At 49.9% G+C, this 23,675-nt stretch overlaps 1 protein-coding gene across 1 annotated transcript; it reads left to right on the top strand.

The window, feature by feature from the left end:
- Window positions 1–3,084: 3,084 nt before the first annotated feature.
- On the top strand, window positions 3,085–17,465 carry LOC121297529 (sodium-dependent phosphate transport protein 2A-like). Its single transcript, XM_041223881.1, has 13 exons — window positions 3,085–3,181; window positions 3,639–3,800; window positions 3,990–4,124; window positions 4,481–4,624; window positions 4,981–5,092; window positions 5,538–5,733; window positions 6,099–6,194; window positions 6,762–6,882; window positions 9,022–9,189; window positions 9,842–9,958; window positions 10,998–11,122; window positions 11,882–12,024; window positions 17,022–17,465. Exons 1-13 carry the CDS (start codon window positions 3,085–3,087, stop codon window positions 17,389–17,391), a joined length of 1,986 nt encoding a protein of 661 aa, XP_041079815.1. The 3' UTR covers window positions 17,392–17,465.
- Window positions 17,466–23,675: the final 6,210 nt, after the last annotated feature.

Raw genomic sequence — 23,675 nt, 5'->3', positions numbered from 1 at the left:
AGTTTTTGAATCCGTCCTCATTTTTACTGTGTACGCATCAATTGCAGTAGCATGCTGTTGTTTTCTCAATACTGGTAGGCTATGCTCTTTTACTTATCAAATAGTCCAAGTGGTGCCCCTGCATAGACATTACATGCTGTGTGTACTTGTATAGTGATTTTGATATGGCGCACACAGAATTTACTGCCGCTTGCTTCCGATTTAAACACCACAAAATCTAGATGTAGAACATATAATGTAGCGAGAAAACACTTGTTTATTTTTTATGGAAAGTAACTGTAATATTATTAATCAAATTAAAACACTAACGCATTATATTAACTCGTTATTGAGAAATGTAATATTATTATAGTAGCGCGTTACGTTACTAACGCGTTACCCCCAACTGTGCAGTCAAGATTGTCATGGAGGTCAATCCCACAGGTACAAGCATCTTCCTTCTTTTTTCTCTTACTCTGTAGGAGTAGAATGGATCCAATATGGACACTTACAGTTGTAGAACTAGCCACAATATTGGTATAATATCCAAATGAATATGTATTTATACTAAAGTAATACAAAAATGACTACAAAAGATTTAGAAGTGAGTAGTTTTTCGAGATTTACGATTATACTGTAAATTTACAATATAATCGTAAATCTCGAAAAACTACTCACTTCTAAATCTTTTGTAATCATTTTTGTATTACTTTAGTATAAATACATGTTAATTTGGATTCATATGTTATTTTTTTCTGACTTTATGTGAACGAAAAGACACAAATTCGCCCGTTTTCTCATTTGTGGGGAATAATAGCCGTTTTCTATACTTTTGAGGCATAAGCAATTAGGAAATAACACTTACTACCCAGGAACAAAAAATTGTTAATTTGGATTCATATGTTGTTTTTTTCTGACTTTGTGTGAACGAAAAGACACAAATTCGCCCGTTTTCTCATTGGAAATAGTGATATTTTGAAATTGACCTGTCCTGGTCACAAAAGCAAAGTTTGTGGAGAATAATAGACATTTTCTATTCTTTTGAGGCATAAGCAATTAGGAAATAACACTTACTACCCAGGAACAAAAATTGTGTTACATAGTGTAATTACAAAATGGTAACTCTTGGGAACAGATTTCTTAAGAAATCTATTTATAGAATATCCCTTGTATGGTGTTGCTGTTATTGTGAGCAGAAATGCTGCTGTATTATTTTTCCCTAAAACCGCTGATCGAGTACTGTAGTTATTTCACTGAAGGGCTGTCCTCAAATAACCAAGTCACTCTATGAATGCTTTAGAGCATTCTGTTTATAAAGTATTTTGGAATTGGAAAAAGCAAAAGACGTTCATGAACAAAAAAATCATGCAAGCAGATTTTTGTATACACACAGTACTAACCTCCATTACGTACCAAAAATAATTTTTAGCTTTAAATGTTGAGTCATTTTCTTGGACACTCTAGCTCACTTAATCAAATTCCAGTTTGTTAATTTGTAATCAATGACTAGTTAATTAGTGTGGAACAGCACATAATTCTTCTCAGACTTTGGTACTGGGCTCTGGTGTATATGTATATATAAAAAACAAACATATTTTCAAAGTTATTCTCAGTCTATGGTTTGATTCAGGCGAGCACATGTGAATGTAAAAGACAACCGAAGCATTCATTTGAACTTGGTAAGGAACATTTATTTACTTCTATTTATTTATATTACTTATTTCTATTGAATTATAATGTCTCTTCACTATCTTTATTTAACCAGTACGGCTATACAAATTATTGTTGACTGCAGTCTCAAAGAATACAGAATATATTGCTTTATGGAAGACAGTAATAAAGAAGGAATAGCGACAAGCTTTAGTAATGCTGGGTTTAATTAGAGCTTAGGAGAAGCGACTCCAATTTGTTGGGTATCCCGACCAGTACAGTATTTTTATACTCTTTACAATTCCAAACTCCACCTACTAATTCTAATGATTATCTGGCTTATTATCTATTGGGCTAATGAAGACTATATCTTAAGAACCCAGTTGCTTGGATTGTATTTATATCCATCCACCAAATCTGTCTCTGTCAATGTTTTAATATTATTAGCTTTGCTACACATCGAATTGTAATGAAACTTGATATTTTTTACCACCTATTTGGGAAGCTCCTGGAATTGAATTTATAATGCCCTACTTGCTAATGGGGGGGGGGGGGGGCTTGAGCCAAGAAAGTCCGGGAACCCCTGCCCTGTGGTACTGTAGTTCCATTAAAAACAACACCTTGAAGCCAAAATGTATTTGATCAAATGTTTCTGTACATGGACAATTTGTAAGAGGAAGTAATAGGACATGCTGTCTAATGTTCATGTAGATCACCACAGTGTAACACTGAAGACACTGACAGACTTCTCGTTCAAACATCTGTCAGAATATGTTTGTTTCTCTTTTAGTATTTCTAAATTTAGCAGTATTAAGTGTTTAGTAGTTATGGATGTTACCAACATTAATAACAGTTTTTACAGTATCTGCAAAATGACTGTAAACTGCTTTTCAAAGTAACACATTAGAGGCTTTTCAGTTTAAGAATAGTGTTAAATGATGTTTTTTTTTTTTTTTTTTTTTTTTTTTTTTTAAATCCAATACCAGTATAGAATAATAATACATTTGACAATGGAAACAATTGGATATTTTGGGATTGGGATTGGATATTTTAAAATGGTCATATTATATAACTTAATGCATCTTATTTTGCCCCTGTAAAGGGACTTATATTTTCATTTCTTACCTGTTTAATATATTGTTAACTGTGTTCGATATTCTAGTAAAATTATTTGCCATGCTATGCCTGCATACATTGCCTCTCTTAAAGGCTGATTGTGGGGAGGTGACGTAGGGAAGAATTTTAGCTTTGTCCACTTTGCGCCCCCCCCCCCCATCCCCCACTTCCCAGCAACGTGGCTTTGTCAGCATGGCAAATAATGATTCAAGCGGAATCCATATTGAACACACATCATAGGAGAACAAACAGGAAAATGTGGATGCTATGAAATATCACTTTAATGTTTAATAGGATGGCATTTTGATTTTTTGTTTAGTCTCCCAGACTCAAGGGGTTATGGCTTCCCATTCTCTTGAAACCTCCAGTGTGCATCTGTCCAGAATTCAGCCGGCCCTCCACAAAGGAGCACCTTGCCCACTGGCTAACTGCAAAGGTAACCATCAATAAATGTATACATTTTAAAGGTTTAGTGAAAACAGTTCCATTGCTACTGTCACGTCCACACATTGCCCCACAAGTCGACTCTGTCCTGGAGGGACCCAAGAGTAGTTCAGTCTCCAAGTTTATTTAATCCCTGGCCTCTTTGAGACAAGGGGCCAGATTTATCAATGTCTTTAAGAAATGTGGTTTGTTATAGAAAGCTCCTTAGTATTGCTACATATTTGACCACTGTGTGTTTTACAAATATGGATGAATCGTGAGGTCCTACATGTTCATTTCACTGTCCCCCTAAACTTTGTTGGTGTAACTCAGGCTTGGATTAAAGAGCATCACCAGTACCACGTCCTGAAGCTCTTAATTCAAGGTGCTCTATGCAGTACTGACCAGGCCCAACCTTGTTTACCTTTAGATCTAACAAGATTATGCTGTAACATCTGCTGCTATTTCAGGTGTGAGGCTTCCAGGAACCCATCCCTACCCCTTCCCAGGTGCTGACCATGGATACCTCTGCCCAGGGTCAGCAGGAGATCTTGTTGCCTGTCTGGACCGATTCGAACCAGAGTCTCATTTGCCCAAAGCATGGGAATGCCAGAGACTGCCCAAGGTGCAAGGTGAGTGGTCACATTGATAGGACATATGATGCTCAAGATATAGTAGGCTAAGGCCATGAAGAAACATTGAAGTGTCGCATATGAAGCCTGCACAAGCATATTTGTAAACTAAATTTTAATATGCCTGCTTCGGGGCTTTTAGAATATCACTTGTGTGTTAGGTTGGTAACATGTTGGGTTTCCTTTCAGAGCCAAGACAAGAAGAGACATGGACAATAAAATCCCGGTTCATCTCCTTCATGAAGGTCCCAATGCTGTTTTTATTTCTCTACATGTTTGTGTGCTCCCTGGATGTCCTTAGCTCAGCCTTCCAGTTGGCAGGAGGTAATTTTGTATGTTCACGTATGACAAAGTACCATAGACAGCAAAGGGCTATTCAACTGTGTTGCATAGGATACTGAAATGAAATAAGAGAATGGACAGCCAGTATAACAAGCTTCGCATCACCTGACCAAGTAGAGGAAGCTCACAAGTCAGAATGGTTTGAATTCAAATTTGTTCATGAAACCTTGTAACTTGGTTTCAGTTGTTGTTGCTTTACATATGGTGGCAGAGTGGGAAGCCTAACTGTCCCTTTGCAACCAACTGAGAAAATCAATAAACAAACTTTTATGATTTGCGTAAGTGTGTTGTGAATCAGCATCTTTTATTTATGAAGTACTATCACTTTCTTCCTGCAGGCAAAGTTGCTGGAGATATTTTCAAGGACAACGCTATTCTGTCTAACCCAGTTGCTGGGCTGGTGGTGGGGATTCTGGTAACTGTTCTGGTTCAGAGCTCCAGCACATCAACGTCTATCATTGTCAGCATGGTATCCTCGGGATGTAAGTCTTTTCATGATTCATAGAAAGGGTTTAAGGTGGAAAAGATATTTACTAATTCCTGAATGGAGCTTTATTAATGGTACAGCATGTTTTGTTTTTTGACAGGTATCAAATGATGAATCATAAAAGAGGTCATAGTAAATATTCTGTGATAAGTAGGATCAGTTCAGATTTAACACATTCGCCTTATGTTAATGATGTAATACTGTCGTCAAATGACTAAAACCAGAATGCAGTTTTTAGGCTTTCTTTCCAAAACTGTATTTTACTTTACAGTATAACCACCCTGTATCAGCATATTAAAATGTCTTGCCAATGACCTCTTATGCCTGTACTGTTTTATTTTTGTCCTGCAGTATTTTCAGTAGAAGCTGCCATTCCTATTATCATGGGCTCAAACATTGGGACCTCAGTCACAAATACCATAGTAGCTCTAATGCAGGCTGGAGATAGGAATGAATTTAAGCGGTAAGCAGCTTTTCAGGGTTCTTTGTGGGTTGCTGAACCCTGACAATTAAATAGCATTTATTGTATAGAGAAATACTATTTCAAAGTTTGGAAATCCTGGAGCATTTAGCAGTAAACATATCAACAACCTGAGGCAAAGGCTAATAGTACATTGTCTAAGAGAAAAAAAAGCAATTGTAATGGAATAAGTCTAGCAAAGAACAACTTACATTTAGTTGCATTAAGTAACAGTTCAAAGTAATTCCATGTAAGTGTGATAATATGTTTATTTTAATTTCTCTCTGAAAATTTGCCTTTGCTTTTCATCCAAAATATTGCTTCTTATATCCTACAAATATCCCAATAACTGTTGGTATCATGGCTCATTAAGGACATAAGGAGATTTAATAAAATATATATTTTAACAGTTCTCTCATTCCTTAATGAGTTGTCTCTTTTCTTGCAGTGCGTTTGCTGGTGCCACAGTCCACGACTGCTTCAACTGGCTCTCTGTGCTGGTGCTGCTGCCCCTCGAGGTTGCCAGCGGGCTCCTGTATCACCTCACTGTGATTGTAGTGGAGACTTTCCAGATCCAGAGTGGAGAGGATGCTCCTGAGCTGCTGAAGATCATCACTGAGCCTTTCACAAAACTCATCATACAAGTAATGCCACATACTCTGGGGCATGCAAAGTGTGCAGAAACTAAAGATTTACAAGGCTCTTACTCTAGTGCAAATTGTGCCGATGTTGATAAACTGGTAATGTTCTAGAACGTGTTAAAAATAACTTTCAGGGTGCTTGAAGTTGCCCTGAAATTGAAACTGAATTAATTTCTGTAAAAGCCTAGTAAATATTTTGCTTTCATTTATAGTGTTGGCACTGTAGGTTTAGTGTATATTTAAGTAGATGTTTGTTGCATTAGAAAATGTCAGTTATGGAATTTCCTGTTCAATGTAAAAAATTATTTAAAAAAAAAAAAAATTCATATACAGTAGTGAATCTATTTTTTTGTATTTATTTTATACAGCTGGACAAATCTGTGATCACAGGCATTGCGACTGGGGACGAGAGTCTGAGGAATAAGAGCCTGGTGAAGGTGTGGTGCAGGACCAGTGTCTCTGTGGTAAGAGTTTCTGCAGCCATACACAGAGCCAGCAGTTTACTTCCATAGAACACTGAAGACCATTGCTTAACCCCATATAGAACAGACATGTGGTTGCTACCTGCCCTTCAATCTGAATCTGTGTGGCAGGACACACCCAACCCAGGCACTATGGGTGATATTTTCAAAACATATTTACATATTTATAGTCTTTAATGGACTCATATTTAAAACTTAAGTGACATTCAATTGTATTATAGCAGTTAGCAGTTGTTTCTCCTTTTTGAAGACTAGAGTATGTGAACATATGTTCAGATTTATGTTTATGTGAAAAATATATATATATATATATATATATATATATATATATATATATATATATATATATATATATATATATATATGCACACACACACACATTTAATTGCATGTATTCTCCTAAAAGCAAGTAAGACCTTTTCACTAAATAGTCTGCTTTAGTCTTTTTCACTTCCTGGTAAATCTAGACTATTTCCTCAACATACTGTACATATAATGGTTACCTGTTGTAAATGTAACACCAATTCCCTTTTTTCTGTCCATACTTAGTCCTCTCTGAATGTCACAGTGAATGGTCCTTTGAACTGCACCTCACCTGGACTCTGCTGGACAGAGGGAGACACAACCTGGACCACTGTTAACCAGACACTGGATAACCATTCTGATAAATGTAGGTCTATTACCTCCCTCTTTATATTGTAATGAAACTGTGTACAATACTGTCTAGCTCTATGTCTATGGGCAATTCTGTAGAACAGAAGTTTTATTTCTTTTCTTTTCAGAGTTGGGTACCTGTATAACCCTATATCATATTTTCTTAAGACTTAAGACATTATTTGATTATTAATAGTAGGGTTGTATTTTTGCAAAGTTACTCCAGTGGTGAAATTAATCAATATCTGGGACTGATCAATTTTATATCTCCCCTGGATAACCAAATCCTTAATAAGAACATTTTACAGTTCCAGGGAATCCACCTGGATTGCATTAAGCATCTCTCTTTAGGACTAATCCTGTGATAACCACATGATTTCCCAGGACTGTAAAATGCTCTAACAAATTCAGCCATGGATGATTCCAAATGGGTGTTATAGACTGATCAGCTGTAGGCTAAAAACTTAAAATATGTTTCAAATTGCTAGATGTTGCTATGGGAATATACAAATGCACTAACATGATTATTAAAGCTAATAAACACGTTTATGAACTGAAAATAAATAAATAAATAAATAAATAAATAATTGTATAAAAAAATTTACAGACCACAAGACTGAGGAGCCCTCAAACATTCAGTTGTGGTTTTAAACTTGTTCCTTGTTTGTTTGTTTTGCACTGGACAGCTGGGAATATGTTGCCAGATTATAAATTGTTTTATGTTGCCTATGTATTCTTGATGATTAGATTATGTGCACTGCATATGTCTCTTAGTTTCTTCAAAATAGATGCTGTGAATAGCCGGTAAAACCAAACTGACCTTTAAACAAAGATTGTGCATCTGCTTTTGTTGTTAATGTATCAAGACAATTTAATATAACAGGGAAATGCTGCCAGAAAACCTTCTAGATTCCTGAAACACAGGAGACATCACATTGGCTTCAGTCATTTGAAAACATTTTGTTAGAGATCTCTGAGCTGTGCCTTCCAGGGTTCAGTGACAATGTACCCTTGTGTGTTTTGCAAAAGTTGTGACGAATTCAGAGTCTAATGATGGGTCTGTTTTGAACTTTCTAGAACAGAGAATACACTTTTAATGCCGTTACACTTTTCATTGAATGTTCTGAGTGATTATTTTTAAACGTTTTTTATTTTCTTTTTTTTAAACCTGAAACCATTTCCAAATGTTTTCCATTTATTTTCTTTGAAACAAATCAAACTCCCATACGCCAAACACATAGACTCCCCAGCCACTGTTTTTCCATAACGTGCGTGCTTTTCATAAGGGAAAAAGATTCTGGATAAGTTACTACCACTGATAATATATATATATATTATCTCTATATATATATATATCTATATATCTATATATATATATATATATATTATTATATATAGGATATTATTTGTTAGGATCTGTTAGAGGTACCGGCAATAAAAGTAGGTCCACTGTGTTTTTGTTTTATTCACTTTCCTTTAAGTGCTCTATAAAACAATATTTTGTTAAATATGGTACATGGTTGTTTAATTTTTAGGTTAAGCGATGACGTCCGTTTGTGTAGAATATACATCCTGATGTGATGGACTCCTCAGAACCGAGGGTAACGTCCTAAAGTTCTTCTGTAGAAACACCTGCTTAGTCCAACAGTACAACTAAAGAAAGGCAAATTAAATCATTCTTCTGGAACAGCAAGAGCCCTGCTTATATATTGCCTGCTCAGGAACACTGCCCTGAACAGAGGAGAGCTTGCCTCTTTTGTACACCTTAGCTCTGCCCCCTACCCATTACCTGGGATTGGAGGCAGGTGCATATCATTCCTCTCCACCAATCTCCAAGCAAGCCTACGCCTACGGAAAGTTAACCCCGTAGTTGCCAGAACCTGCAGGATGGACAGATTCCTCCTGTTTCCTCTGCTGGTGGGAGGTGAACTTTTCAGTGAAGGGAATTCATCTACCCTGTCACAGGACCATGTACTTTTAAAGACAGAGGTCAAGTTACCCATCTTTGCTTTATTTCTCATTAAGAAGTTCCTGTTGCAATAATATTACTCACATGAAGTATCGTTTTATTCATAACCACAAATTGAATACCCAAACCTGGTTTAATCATACAGTCTCAGCCCTTCAACCCTGTTGTCATTGTGTCCATTTCCAGGTAATCACCTATTTGTGAATTCCAGCATGCCAGACTTGGTGGTGGGGCTCATTCTGTTAGCCGCCTCGCTGGTGGTTCTCTGCACCTGTCTGATGCTGCTGGTCAAGCTGCTCAACTCTGTCCTGAAGGGGCAGGTTGCTAATGTGATCCAGAAAGTCATCAACACAGGTGAGTCATTTCATATCCCATCACTGGTGTATCATTTAAAGGCTTCACGAGTGGTTTCACAGACCGGATTAGAACTAATCTTGGACTACCAAATGTTAGCTAATGCAGTCCAAAATGAGTGCTAATCATTGTATGTGAAACTAGCAGTAAATGTTTGACTATAAACATTTAGAATTTTGCCTGTTGTGAAAAACATAAAATACAAGTGTTAGCCTTATTTATACAATAGCAATTGTACATATAAGGCAAGGGGGACCACCCATGGTCCTGGAGAGCCTATTCCTGCAGGTTTTCTGGGTATCTTTAAATCATCAATGGATCAACATCTGAAAATAATTAATGTGATGACCAATTAAGAAAATAATTGGTTCAACCTGAGAACTCAGGTGGAACAAAAACCGGAAGACCTTGCAACTCTCTAGGACCAGCGCTGGCCACCCCTGGTTTAAGGTCATTTATTTCAAATTCAATATTATTATTATTATTTTGTATTGCTCCATTATAAGAGTCTATATTTATATGTAAAGTAACAGTACTGGAGGTGTATGGTACAAAGCTTACATTTTTTATTGCTGCGGCGTGCTGCCATCCATTTTTTTGGTAAGTGAATTTAAGATGAGCAAAGTTGTTGAACTGTTATTGTCTTCTGCAGATTTTCCATATCCATTTGGGTGGCTGACGGGATACCTGGCCATGGTTGTAGGAGCAGGGATGACGTTCATCGTTCAGAGCAGCTCAGTGTTCACTTCTGCCATCACCCCACTTATTGGTAAGACACAGCAGGGTTTTTTTGCCTTTTGGGTCTAAGGGAAATGTTGTTTTGGTTCCAGTTCAGAAGCAAAGTCCTTTAAACTATAAACCTGGCATCACTTTTAAATGGTATATAACATTTGAAATACCATTAAACAAAGTCAAATGGAGTCAAAGTGGATGAGCAGTGATAGTTATATTTTATAATGCTATCTTAATTCAGCATTACCTATCTAACAGAAGGAACCATTATTTTTATTTCTACTTCAAAATAATCACTTCATTTAATAGGGTAGTTTTCTTTAATCAGATGGCAGATCCAGTGGTTAACAAATATCTGATTTAAGTGGCTAGAGTAAATCTTACCTGTCATGTGCTTCCTAGGTCATTTTGTCCTCCAATGTGTCTCTAATTGCTTACCCAATATACTGGACATGTTTTGCAATCAGTGAACTGCTTTCATGACCTACAAATAGTTAATCCATTAGTTACTGTATTGCTTCTTTTTAAAGTTGAAAATTTGTCCACTTCTGCTATTTTAAACTGTTTCTGTTGTGCAGAAATACTGTCATAATTTCCACTGTGGAGATGATTAGCATGACTTGGATATGTAATGTCTAGATTGAATTAAGTCCTCTATTTATAGATTTGCAGAATTAAAAATAAAAAAAATTTAAAATCCTGCTGAAATGTTCATTTAATTAGCTGTACAAAATCACAATTTAAGTCAAGTGGAAATGCTTAATATGTGCTGACTGGGATTCAAGTAAGGATTTGTAGCAAATGTCTAATCTTCATAACTTTATTACTGTTCTCTTCTAATTCCCAATGGAGGAAATTAGCAGTACCCCAATAGCTTAAACTTGCTGATAATTCACTACAAGGTGACTCATCTGTATTTAATCATTCTTACTCCCTGATCCTATAATTAACAAGCCACTTAAGTTAAAACCACCTGGTTTAGAACAGCTGAGCTACATCATTGATTTGTTAATCATTAAGATTACGTTAGAAAGGAAAACAAAGGATTTAGCTCCAGTTTCTTCTTGTTGTTTCAGGTATTGGTGTGATTAGTATCGAACGAGCCTATCCACTCACACTCGGCTCCAATATTGGCACCACCACCACTGCCATTCTGGCTGCTCTGGCCAGTCCAGGGGACAAGCTAGCAGCAGCTTTTCAGGTACCTGCTAGTGGAGTAGTGATACTTTTTTTTTTTTTTTTTTTTTTTTTTTTGCCAGGTTTGATTTTTTTTTTTTTAAGTTTTTTTTTTTTTTTGTAAGTGTGCCACCTAAAAAAAAAGACAAAATAGTTTTTTTTTTTTTTTTTTTACCTCAGTTGCCAGGTTTGATCCCTTAAAGTGTAAGTGTGCCACCTAAAAAAAAAGACAAAATAGTGTAGTTAAAAAAAAGACAAAATAGTGTAGTTAAAACTTAGCAAAGCACAAAGCAGTGTAGTGATAAGTAAGAATTAGAAACATTGCAAACTGCAAACGCTGTGTATATTTAGTGTTGTCACAACCTTTCAATATCTGCTAGTGTCACCTCTCTACATTATCTCACTGAAATGTCTCGCTGGGAAGCATGATAGAAATTATATGTAATTTAGGTTCAGGTAAAGTATTACATTTCTATCATATCTATAGTTTGCATGTCCTGCATTTTTTTCAGAATACAATAGTCTTCATTAATACATTTTTTAAATCAATGCAAATACCTAGCACTGTATTTTGAGTTTCACAGTATGTTTGTAATGCCTCTTTTGCCAGGGTATTGGTGAACTCTTGATACCCCCCCCCCCCCCCCCCCCCCTCCCCCCTTATTGTCACCTGTTTTGCTCAGTCTCATTTGAAGTGATAATATAATAAGGGTGTTACTGCAGTGATTCTCCAGTCATTGTGTATCCTAATTGAATAAATTCCCCTCATTTTATGCTATTTTAGATTGCTCTCTGCCATTTCTTCTTCAACATCTTTGGTATCCTCCTGTGGTACCCCATCCCTTGCACACGCTTGCCCATCCGCATGGCCAAGACCCTCGGGGAGCGCACCGCCAAGTACCGCTGGTTCGCAGTGCTCTACCTGATTCCCCCCCCCCCCCCCCCCCCCCCCCCCCCCCCCCCCCCCCCCCCCCCCCCCCCCCCCCCCCCCCCCCCACCCCCCCCCCCCCCCCCCCCCCCCCCCCCCCCCCCCCCCCCCCCCCCCCCCCCCCCCCCCCCCCCCCCCCCCCCCCCCCCCCCCCCCCCCCCCCCCCCCCCCCCCCCCCCCCCCCCCCCCCCCCCCCCCCCCCCCCCCCCCCCCCCCCCCCCCCCCCCCCCCCCCCCCCCCCCCCCCCCCCCCCCCCCCCCCCCCCCCCCCCCCCCCCCCCCCCCCCCCCCCCCCCCCCCCCCCCCCCCCCCCCCCCCCCCCCCCCCCCCCCCCCCCCCCCCCCCCCCCCCCCCCCCCCCCCCCCCCCCCCCCCCCCCCCCCCCCCCCCCCCCCCCCCCCCCCCCCCCCCCCCCCCCCCCCCCCCCCCCCCCCCCCCCCCCCCCCCCCCCCCCCCCCCCCCCCCCCCCCCCCCCCCCCCCCCCCCCCCCCCCCCCCCCCCCCCCCCCCCCCCCCCCCCCCCCCCCCCCCCCCCCCCCCCCCCCCCCCCCCCCCCCCCCCCCCCCCCCCCCCCCCCCCCCCCCCCCCCCCCCCCCCCCCCCCCCCCCCCCCCCCCCCCCCCCCCCCCCCCCCCCCCCCCCCCCCCCCCCCCCCCCCCCCCCCCCCCCCCCCCCCCCCCCCCCCCCCCCCCCCCCCCCCCCCCCCCCCCCCCCCCCCCCCCCCCCCCCCCCCCCCCCCCCCCCCCCCCCCCCCCCCCCCCCCCCCCCCCCCCCCCCCCCCCCCCCCCCCCCCCCCCCCCCCCCCCCCCCCCCCCCCCCCCCCCCCCCCCCCCCCCCCCCCCCCCCCCCCCCCCCCCCCCCCCCCCCCCCCCCCCCCCCCCCCCCCCCCCCCCCCCCCCCCCCCCCCCCCCCCCCCCCCCCCCCCCCCCCCCCCCCCCCCCCCCCCCCCCCCCCCCCCCCCCCCCCCCCCCCCCCCCCCCCCCCCCCCCCCCCCCCCCCCCCCCCCCCCCCCCCCCCCCCCCCCCCCCCCCCCCCCCCCCCCCCCCCCCCCCCCCCCCCCCCCCCCCCCCCCCCCCCCCCCCCCCCCCCCCCCCCCCCCCCCCCCCCCCCCCCCCCCCCCCCCCCCCCCCCCCCCCCCCCCCCCCCCCCCCCCCCCCCCCCCCCCCCCCCCCCCCCCCCCCCCCCCCCCCCCCCCCCCCCCCCCCCCCCCCCCCCCCCCCCCCCCCCCCCCCCCCCCCCCCCCCCCCCCCCCCCCCCCCCCCCCCCCCCCCCCCCCCCCCCCCCCCCCCCCCCCCCCCCCCCCCCCCCCCCCCCCCCCCCCCCCCCCCCCCCCCCCCCCCCCCCCCCCCCCCCCCCCCCCCCCCCCCCCCCCCCCCCCCCCCCCCCCCCCCCCCCCCCCCCCCCCCCCCCCCCCCCCCCCCCCCCCCCCCCCCCCCCCCCCCCCCCCCCCCCCCCCCCCCCCCCCCCCCCCCCCCCCCCCCCCCCCCCCCCCCCCCCCCCCCCCCCCCCCCCCCCCCCCCCCCCCCCCCCCCCCCCCCCCCCCCCCCCCCCCCCCCCCCCCCCCCCCCCCCCCCCCCCCCCCCCCCCCCCCCCCCCCCCCCCCCCCCCCCCCCCCCCCCCCCCCCCCCCCCCCCCCCCCCCCCCCCCCCCCCCCCCCCCCCCCCCCCCCCCCCCCCCCCCCCCCCCCCCCCCCCCCCCCCCCCCCCCCCCCCCCCCCCCCCCCCCCCCCCCCCCCCCCCCCCCCCCCCCCCCCCCCCCCCCCCCCCCCCCCCCCCCCCCCCCCCCCCCCCCCCCCCCCCCCCCCCCCCCCCCCCCCCCCCCCCCCCCCCCCCCCCCCCCCCCCCCCCCCCCCCCCCCCCCCCCCCCCCCCCCCCCCCCCCCCCCCCCCCCCCCCCCCCCCCCCCCCCCCCCCCCCCCCCCCCCCCCCCCCCCCCCCCCCCCCCCCCCCCCCCCCCCCCCCCCCCCCCCCCCCCCCCCCCCCCCCCCCCCCCCCCCCCCCCCCCCCCCCCCCCCCCCCCCCCCCCCCCCCCCCCCCCCCCCCCCCCCCCCCCCCCCCCCCCCCCCCCCCCCCCCCCCCCCCCCCCCCCCCCCCCCCCCCCCCCCCCCCCCCCCCCCCCCCCCCCCCCCCCCCCCCCCCCCCCCCCCCCCCCCCCCCCCCCCCCCCCCCCCCCCCCCCCCCCCCCCCCCCCCCCCCCCCCCCCCCCCCCCCCCCCCCCCCCCCCCCCCCCCCCCCCCCCCCCCCCCCCCCCCCCCCCCCCCCCCCCCCCCCCCCCCCCCCCCCCCCCCCCCCCCCCCCCCCCCCCCCCCCCCCCCCCCCCCCCCCCCCCCCCCCCCCCCCCCCCCCCCCCCCCCCCCCCCCCCCCCCCCCCCCCCCCCCCCCCCCCCCCCCCCCCCCCCCCCCCCCCCCCCCCCCCCCCCCCCCCCCCCCCCCCCCCCCCCCCCCCCCCCCCCCCCCCCCCCCCCCCCCCCCCCCCCCCCCCCCCCCCCCCCCCCCCCCCCCCCCCCCCCCCCCCCCCCCCCCCCCCCCCCCCCCCCCCCCCCCCCCCCCCCCCCCCCCCCCCCCCCCCCCCCCCCCCCCCCCCCCCCCCCCCCCCCCCCCCCCCCCCCCCCCCCCCCCCCCCCCCCCCCCCCCCCCCCCCCCCCCCCCCCCCCCCCCCCCCCCCCCCCCCCCCCCCCCCCCCCCCCCCCCCCCCCCCCCCCCCCCCCCCCCCCCCCCCCCCCCCCCCCCCCCCCCCCCCCCCCCCCCCCCCCCCCCCCCCCCCCCCCCCCCCCCCCCCCCCCCCCCCCCCCCCCCCCCCCCCCCCCCCCCCCCCCCCCCCCCCCCCCCCCCCCCCCCCCCCCCCCCCCCCCCCCCCCCCCCCCCCCCCCCCCCCCCCCCCCCCCCCCCCCCCCCCCCCCCCCCCCCCCCCCCCCCCCCCCCCCCCCCCCCCCCCCCCCCCCCCCCCCCCCCCCCCCCCCCCCCCCCCCCCCCCCCCCCCCCCCCCCCCCCCCCCCCCCCCCCCCCCCCCCCCCCCCCCCCCCCCCCCCCCCCCCCCCCCCCCCCCCCCCCCCCCCCCCCCCCCCCCCCCCCCCCCCCCCCCCCCCCCCCCCCCCCCCCCCCCCCCCCCCCCCCCCCCCCCCCCCCCCCCCCCCCCCCCCCCCCCCCCCCCCCCCCCCCCCCCCCCCCCCCCCCCCCCCCCCCCCCCCCCCCCCCCCCCCCCCCCCCCCCCCCCCCCCCCCCCCCCCCCCCCCCCCCCCCCCCCCCCCCCCCCCCCCCCCCCCCCCCCCCCCCCCCCCCCCCCCCCCCCCCCCCCCCCCCCCCCCCCCCCCCCCCCCCCCCCCCCCCCCCCCCCCCCCCCCCCCCCCCCCCCCCCCCCCCCCCCCCCCCCCCCCCCCCCCCCCCCCCCCCCCCCCCCCCCCCCCCCCCCCCCCCCCCCCCCCCCCCCCCCCCCCCCCCCCCCCCCCCCCCCCCCCCCCCCCCCCCCCCCCCCCCCCCCCCCCCCCCCCCCCCCCCCCCCCCCCCCCCCCCCCCCCCCCCCCCCCCCCCCCCCCCCCCCCCCCCCCCCCCCCCCCCCCCCCCCCCCCCCCCCCCCCCCCCCCCCCCCCCCCCCCCCCCCCCCCCCCCCCCCCCCCCCCCCCCCCCCCCCCCCCCCCCCCCCCCCCCCCCCCCCCCCCCCCCCCCCCCCCCCCCCCCCCCCCCCCCCCCCCCCCCCCCCCCCCCCCCCCCCCCCCCCCCCCCCCCCCCCCCCCCCCCCCCCCCCCCCCCCCCCCCCCCCCCCCCCCCCCCCCCCCCCCCCCCCCCCCCCCCCCCCCCCCCCCCCCCCCCCCCCCCCCCCCCCCCCCCCCCCCCCCCCCCCCCCCCCCCCCCCCCCCCCCCCCCCCCCCCCCCCCCCCCCCCCCCCCCCCCCCCCCCCCCCCCCCCCCCCCCCCCCCCCCCCCCCCCCCCCCCCCCCCCCCCCCCCCCCCCCCCCCCCCCCCCCCCCCCCCCCCCCCCCCCCCCCCCCCCCCCCCCCCCCCCCCCCCCCCCCCCCCCCCCCCCCCCCCCCCCCCCCCCCCCCCCCCCCCCCCCCCCCCCCCCCCCCCCCCCCCCCCCCCCCCCCCCCCCCCCCCCCCCCCCCCCCCCCCCCCCCCCCCCCCCCCCCCCCCCCCCCCCCCCCCCCCCCCCCCCCCCCCCCCCCCCCCCCCCCCCCCCCCCCCCCCCCCCCCCCCCCCCCCCCCCCCCCCCCCCCCCCCCCCCCCCCCCCCCCCCCCCCCCCCCCCCCCCCCCCCCCCCCCCCCCCCCCCCCCCCCCCCCCCCCCCCCCCCCCCCCCCCCCCCCCCCCCCCCCCCCCCCCCCCCCCCCCCCCCCCCCCCCCCCCCCCCCCCCCCCCCCCCCCCCCCCCCCCCCCCCCCCCCCCCCCCCCCCCCCCCCCCCCCCCCCCCCCCCCCCCCCCCCCCCCCCCCCCCCCCCCCCCCCCCCCCCCCCCCCCCCCCCCCCCCCCCCCCCCCCCCCCCCCCCCCCCCCCCCCCCCCCCCCCCCCCCCCCCCCCCCCCCCCCCCCCCCCCCCCCCCCCCCCCCCCCCCCCCCCCCCCCCCCCCCCCCCCCCCCCCCCCCCCCCCCCCCCCCCCCCCCCCCCCCCCCCCCCCCCCCCCCCCCCCCCCCCCCCCCCCCCCCCCCCCCCCCCCCCCCCCCCCCCCCCCCCCCCCCCCCCCCCCCCCCCCCCCCCCCCCCCCCCCCCCCCCCCCCCCCCCCCCCCCCCCCCCCCCCCCCCCCCCCCCCCCCCCCCCCCCCCCCCCCCCCCCCCCCCCCCCCCCCCCCCCCCCCCCCCCCCCCCCCCCCCCCCCCCCCCCCCCCCCCCCCCCCCCCCCCCCCCCCCCCCCCCCCCCCCCCCCCCCCCCCCCCCCCCCCCCCCCCCCCCCCCCCCCCCCCCCCCCCCCCCCCCCCCCCCCCCCCCCCCCCCCCCCCCCCCCCCCCCCCCCCCCCCCCCCCCCCCCCCCCCCCCCCCCCCCCCCCCCCCCCCCCCCCCCCCCCCCCCCCCCCCCCCCTTGGCTGGGTGGCAAGTCATGGTGGGAGTAGGAGCTCCCTTTGCAGGGATCTTGGTCTTCATCAGCTTCATCAACTGCCTTCAGACCAGAAGCCCAGACCACCTGCCAAAGAAACTGCAGAGCTGGGACTTCCTCCCCCAGTGGATGCATTCTCTGAAGCCAATGGACACATTCATCACCAATGCCACGCTGTGCTGCACAGACCATTGCACCTCAAAGGAGAGCGACACCCAAGATAAGTCTCCCCAGGGGAAAGATAAGCTAGCTTATGAGAACCCAGCCATTGCCTATCTGGATGAGAGCCCAACAGCTGACCTGGTGCTGACCCTTCGCGGACTGGAGAGGCAGAAAAGCACACAGCTTTAGGTGATGGGTTACAGAGTAGATTTGTTTTTCAATGTTATTTGATAAATCTTTACTAGTTTGTCTGCACACTATTTTAAAAGAATCCCAGCCAAAGGCTTGTTTGTATAAAAAAAGAACCAATTGATTCTGCTGTGGTTGTGAATGGCAGGTAGATTTTTATTTTTTTTATTTTTTTTAGAATTGTTAAATAGGAAAGTGTTTTTTTTGTTGTTTTTAATTATTGCTTGTATTGTGCTATAACATTAATAGAAATAAAAAGCAGGAACTGAAAAATGGTACCACGCTGCCAGTATTCTTGGCTGGCAACTACAGAATGCTGCAATTGCCTTTGTTCTCCTGCAAGGTTAAGGGGAAAGATGTTATTTAGGGCAGGTTTGCTCTATCAACCTCTATTGGTCAATCAGAAACTCCCTTGCCTTAGAATCTGTTGGTGAAAGAAGGCAATTTACTTGACTACCAAAACTGAAGTTGTCCACTGATCTTCAGTCCTGCTGATCGATAAGTGGGTGGCAGCATAAATTAACACAAAGTATTCATCAACTGTTTTTTTGTTTTGTTTTTCAGAAACGCAACAACACTGCTACAGATTAGCTATTATGCTTTGAAAATCTCCCAGTTCATAATTTAGACAAATGATCCCCAGGGAATCGAAATTGAGTTTAATGCTTACATATTATCTTTGACAGCTTCATCAGTGCTGTGCGTTTTTGTATTCATATGAGCCATCAAGGTCTATAGTGTGTCAGTCAACAGGCTAACTGATGAGTCCCTCATAGCAATAGAATAAGTGAAAGGTCAATATAGGCAGCTATACAGTTCAGATCTGATTTGTGCTGACTGACTTTATGATATACTGTACCTAATAGCAAGTACCTCCATGGCAATTCATCAATGATAATTCTCAATGATACAGCATTTTTAAAATGTTCATTGGGCTGAATTGAACACATTGAAGTTGTCTACAGTAACCATTTTTCTATCAACTTCAGAGCTAAGATATTCAAAGATAAATCATCTTAGCAATACAAATACAACACGATGGGTGTTTCTTTGGGGTGTTAATAACATAGTATTTATAATATTGTCAAGCATTGCAGCCACACAAGTCAAGAGCAGTCTTGTTACGTCTTCTTATTTTTTGTACGGTGCTACAATATTTTTTTTTAGAAAAGTAACATTTCGACTTTCGATTTTGGTTATCAAGTACAAGTATGGCTAGCAATATCATTGCTTCTTCCTGTAATGAGTGTCAGTCGTAACTAAACCTGATTTGTTCTTTTCTGACCATGTGATTGAATAAGGGTTAGACTGTACTTTGTATCAGTGACTGTGTTCTCTTAATCGCATTACATTGTATACATGGTTGTAAAACTCAATGTATCTGACAAAAGTCAACAATAAAAACACTGTTGCATATTTTACTTTGGTCTCCTTTTTTCTTTTTTTTTTTTTGATGAGTCTTGAAATACTGTAGACTTTACAGTCACTGGTTGTATTTCTTAAATGAAAATCTCAATTCTACAATTTATTCTTGACCTACCAATACGGCCCCACTGTGCGTGTGTCTTATTTAAATCAGCGTCCTCCTTGCCTACAGGTAACGGGGGTTTTCCATTTTAAAAGAAACCAGTGATAGCAAATAATGTGCTCATTGATGATTGTATTTATTGAGAAATGCGTTTTGCAATGACAATGCATGATGTGTGAATGCTATCTCACTTCCCACATGCATCTGAATGGGGAAATGGGGAAAATGGGGAAATTCTGAATGGGGTTCAGGCATCAGTGTTGTGAGCACCCCCTGTGGAGAGTCTGTTCATTTTTGCTACTTTTGTGTGCACTCTTTTGGATCATACACATCAATATTAAAGATAGTGGTTTGGCATGAGCATAACATTTCTACATTTTCCTCCCTGAACAGTCTAATCCTGACCCTGGATTCTCATGTCCTTTTGTATGGCTAATGAGGTAGGGATGCAGAAGTTCCCAGTGTTCAGTTACACCTGCTAATCAATAAGGATTATGAGTCATAAATGAGTCTGGTGGGAGGTTGGACTATGAAATAAATGGCTAATCCACAGTTCATACATTTTTAAGCCACTCTCTTTTTTTAAATTCCCAAATGTGGAAATTAGAAGCTCCCCCAATGCCTTAAACATACTAATAACTAACTGCTTGAGTGTCTCATTCACTTCCTAACTTAATCCTCAATCCATAATTAGCAACAGGCTTAGAGTTTGCACAGATTGTTTATAGCAGCTGAAATTCAGGGCGAGCAGTTCTTAAGATGTAGCGTATAATAGCTTGGCAAGCCAGGTATAGGTGCAGGTTTCTTCAGAGATTAATTTTTTGTCAGAGAAAACCTATGATGAATAAATGCAGTACTCTTCTAGTATCCTCTACTGTATGTAACAACAGGCATGCAAAGATCTTTTTTGTTTGTTTGTTTGTTTGTTTTGACAAAGTAAAAGTAATGTCACGATTTAACATGAAATAGGACTTTTCTTCAATCACAACACACATTTGGTAAGAAAATTACAGTATTTCATTCAAGACTTTCCACATTTGTGGTATTGTACTGGTACCTGACCTTTTTAAAGACCTTGTAATAAATAGTTTCTGACAGTCTCGTTGGTATGGTGTATAATATACATGTTTTTTTTTTTTTTTTTCCTGCCGAGTTTGTAATTATATGACCCATCAAGTTCTGCCTATTTTAGAAGTCAAAAGGCAGACGCTTGTCATGAATTGGCATGTCACTGAAGTAAAGAGTGCGACCCTGAAAGCAATAGGATGGGCTAATGGTCAGATTGGACAGGGATGAAATCTGGTTTATAGCTGTCAGCTGACCACTTTGATTCTATACTAATCGAGGCCAAATATATTCTCTGCAAATAGTTAAATGCCAATATCCTGCTGGTCGAAGGATGACAGCTTAAGTACCAATTTCATTACTCCCCTCACGATTGTGATTTTTAAATTTTTAACTGAAAAGCATATGTTTGCACTTAATGAATTATTACTCATTTACACCACAAGGGTCAGTCTGCAGTATATTAAGACACATCACTTAAAACAATCATCTATACATTGATGTAAACTCTTGTATTACTTACTAATGCTAATTCAGTTTATTTCATGTCTGGCTAACTAGAACAGCAGCTTCATTTTTTAATTTATTTTATACTGTTATCAGAATGTCCAGCAGAGGTCTCACTTGTGTAAATTAAACTTATTTGAAGCAAAAAAAAAACAAACAAAAAAAAAGTTATGATTACAGTTTACTTGTAATTATATTAAAAGGTTCCTTAAACAAATCTAGATTGATTTTAATAATCTCTATTTAAAGATGAGCGTTTTTCTTTTCTTTGTTGGTACCAGTTAAGTCTATGCCATCTGAAGTTTTGAAGCGTAGCTGAAACTTCTACGGCTAGATTAGTTGCATTGCCTGTACTGCATCAAGAACTTATTTTCTGCGGTAAACCCCAAGAGTTATTAACTGATTCCTTTGCTTTGCATTGGCACATTGTCGTACCCCCCCCTAACCAAGATCTCAAAGAGAAATGACCCGGCCAGCATACTGTCTATGGGGATGGTAGTACATAGCAAAAGCGTTGTACCCCACATCGACACAATCCTACAAATGCCATCATGTCTGCTTTTTCGCAAGGCTTGGTGCAGATGCAATACTGGTATAAAGGAAGCTGTGTGATTTTTTTTTTTTTGTTGTTGTGTCCGTGCATAGCAATTTATTTAAATGTTCTTTTACTCACACTTCAGAGGTATCATTTCATATGTTTTCCTGTGGAGAATTATGAGCATTAGTTCTTTCAAACAATTATACCAAATAAGTGTTATTAGCAGCATTCAAACTCTTTGAAGAGCTGACATCAGTTATGAATCACAGATCCAGCGGATAATAATTTTGGATGACTCTTTACATAACAACAAAAACCAAAAAACTGCTCTGCCAAAACACCCCAATCTATATTTATAAGTACATTAACTTTTGCATTCCTTAGTTTGTAATACACACTGTAATGCAACAGTGTATGTGTTTTTGCTATTGAGACTCATAGTTTCTTTTTTTTTCTTTTTAGCAAATGCAATTTATTATTTTTTTAAGGAAGCAAAATCAAGGTTGAATTCAGACTCTGCTGAACTACTTTATAAAAGACAGGGAGGTATTTAAAAGAGTTTACTCAAGTCTTTACATATATTTATTTAGAAATACAAAACAGTGTGTCTTAGTGTTTCTAAATTCAGCACTATTAAGACATCAATAACTTATGTTTATTATCTATATCTTCAAATTCTAAGGTATATGTACACTGAAACAAACACTTTGTCTACTTGACTTCTATTTATTGAAGAAGAGAAACATCTGTTGTTTTACAGAATTGAAACTAAATAACTATGCAGTATAATTAAAATATCTTTTAAAGTGTTACATAACCCCGTACAGTGTTTACAAGAAACACATGACTTTATCTTTGCTATATACTGTGCTGTGCATATTTCACCTGGAGAGATTTCTTCTTATGTACCTCACATTGTATCCAGTTCATGCTCTCTCTAACTGCATTGCTAGTGCTCGTTCCTTAGAATCCTTTTCTTCTGGTGAACACTACAGAGTAAATGTATTGTCTTATTGATTACAGACATGATGTGTGATTACAAATTTCAAGAGAGTCGGCAATATGTAAAAAAAAAATAACATTACAATACAAACAACATAGGACACAGCAAAGGTAGCGTAATGCAGTTCATGTCATCTTTGCAGGGTGTTGTGTGACATTTTAAGCACTCAAGTTGTTACAGGGGAATGTTCTTCTTTCAAGAAATAAGAGTTAATTAGAGGCATTCAAAATTTGCTGAACATTTAAAAACCACAACTGGATATAATAGTGCAATAACAAGTATCGGGGGTGGAATTTCAAAAAAACTGGGGGGCAAAGTTGTGTCAGCATTGAGCATTCTCTGTCCCAAATAGCATCATGAATAAGAAAGCCATGTAATTGGGCCTGTTTAAATGGAGATTGGGCTGAGGGAGAGTAATGCTGTCTCCTGTATTATGCTTGCCACAAATACATGTTTTTTCACACTGACAGGGAGAGCAAAGTATGATGTTCTCAGCGGTGCGTTACTTGTTCACTATACGTGGGCCAGAAAAGGTTGGGGACCACTGATGTACAGTCATGTCATATGATATTGCACCACTGGGATATGGTGGGGGGTTGTCGCAGCCTGAAACATTTCCAAAGGGGGGGCCCAGCAAAAAACGTTTGAGAACCCCTTGTTTAGATCAATTAATAAAATCAACTTTATGTAAATATAAGACTTAATGAATGTGGGCAACTGTTTCTGTTTTTTTTTTTTTTTAACAGTTCTGTCAGGAATAAACATGCATGCCATTGCCATCATTATGACAAAGGATTTTCTAACTGGAATGAAGTATATTCCGTGTTGAGGATTTTAATACTTAAAAAAGTATTATTCAAATAATCCGTTTTTCAATACTTTTAGGACTACATAATCTTAGTCGGATAACATGTTAAACCTCTCTTGAGGCATAATTAACTCAAGTAATGAGTGTAGCTCATTTCCTGATTTAAAAAACAAAACAAAACAAAACAAAAAAAAAACAGGAAATCAATTGATAGTAATTTATACAACCATACAGGGTATATAAATGCAATGAGCATACGTCGCTCATTAGCACCGACTTAATCAGGGAGCATTACATGTTGTTCTCCCTGTAGTAAACTGTGATCTAGTGGACTTGCAGGTGTGTGATTTAAGAGAAAATAAAAAAATTGTCCTTATATTTTCCATCAATAAGACCAGCTGTTTAGTAACGTGGTACCACAGCTGTATCCAAGAAAGTTTTGCCAATATGTCTTATTCCCAGAAAGCGTCTTTGCAAAGGATTTGTAGAGAGACCTTGGGTCACACAACAGCACATGGCATCTCCAGTATTTTGCGTTCCAAGTCCACATTTCAGAAGAACTGCTGGATCATCTTTGTCATCTTTGTTATAACATGCATGTTGTGGCAATGCAGTGAGCTCATTATTGCTTTCTTCCAGTATCCCTCGCAAGAGAGGATCACCTTGGTCAACAATGCCAAGCTGAAGTTTCCCGCTGTGACCTTCTGCAACCTCAACCGGGTTCGCAAGTCCCTTCTGAACTCTAAGTATAGCTTCTTGAAGAAGGAGCTGCCATTTCTGGACAATGACTTTGGCGCTAACTTGACGAGGAGCTTGGAGAACGATCATGAGTATT

The sequence above is a fragment of the Polyodon spathula genome, chromosome 22 (assembly GCF_017654505.1).
Source record: "Polyodon spathula isolate WHYD16114869_AA chromosome 22, ASM1765450v1, whole genome shotgun sequence".
NCBI lineage: Eukaryota > Metazoa > Chordata > Actinopteri > Acipenseriformes > Polyodontidae > Polyodon > Polyodon spathula.
The sequence above is the reverse complement of the archived record's forward strand: the minus strand, read 5'-3'. Positions and strand labels throughout refer to the sequence as shown.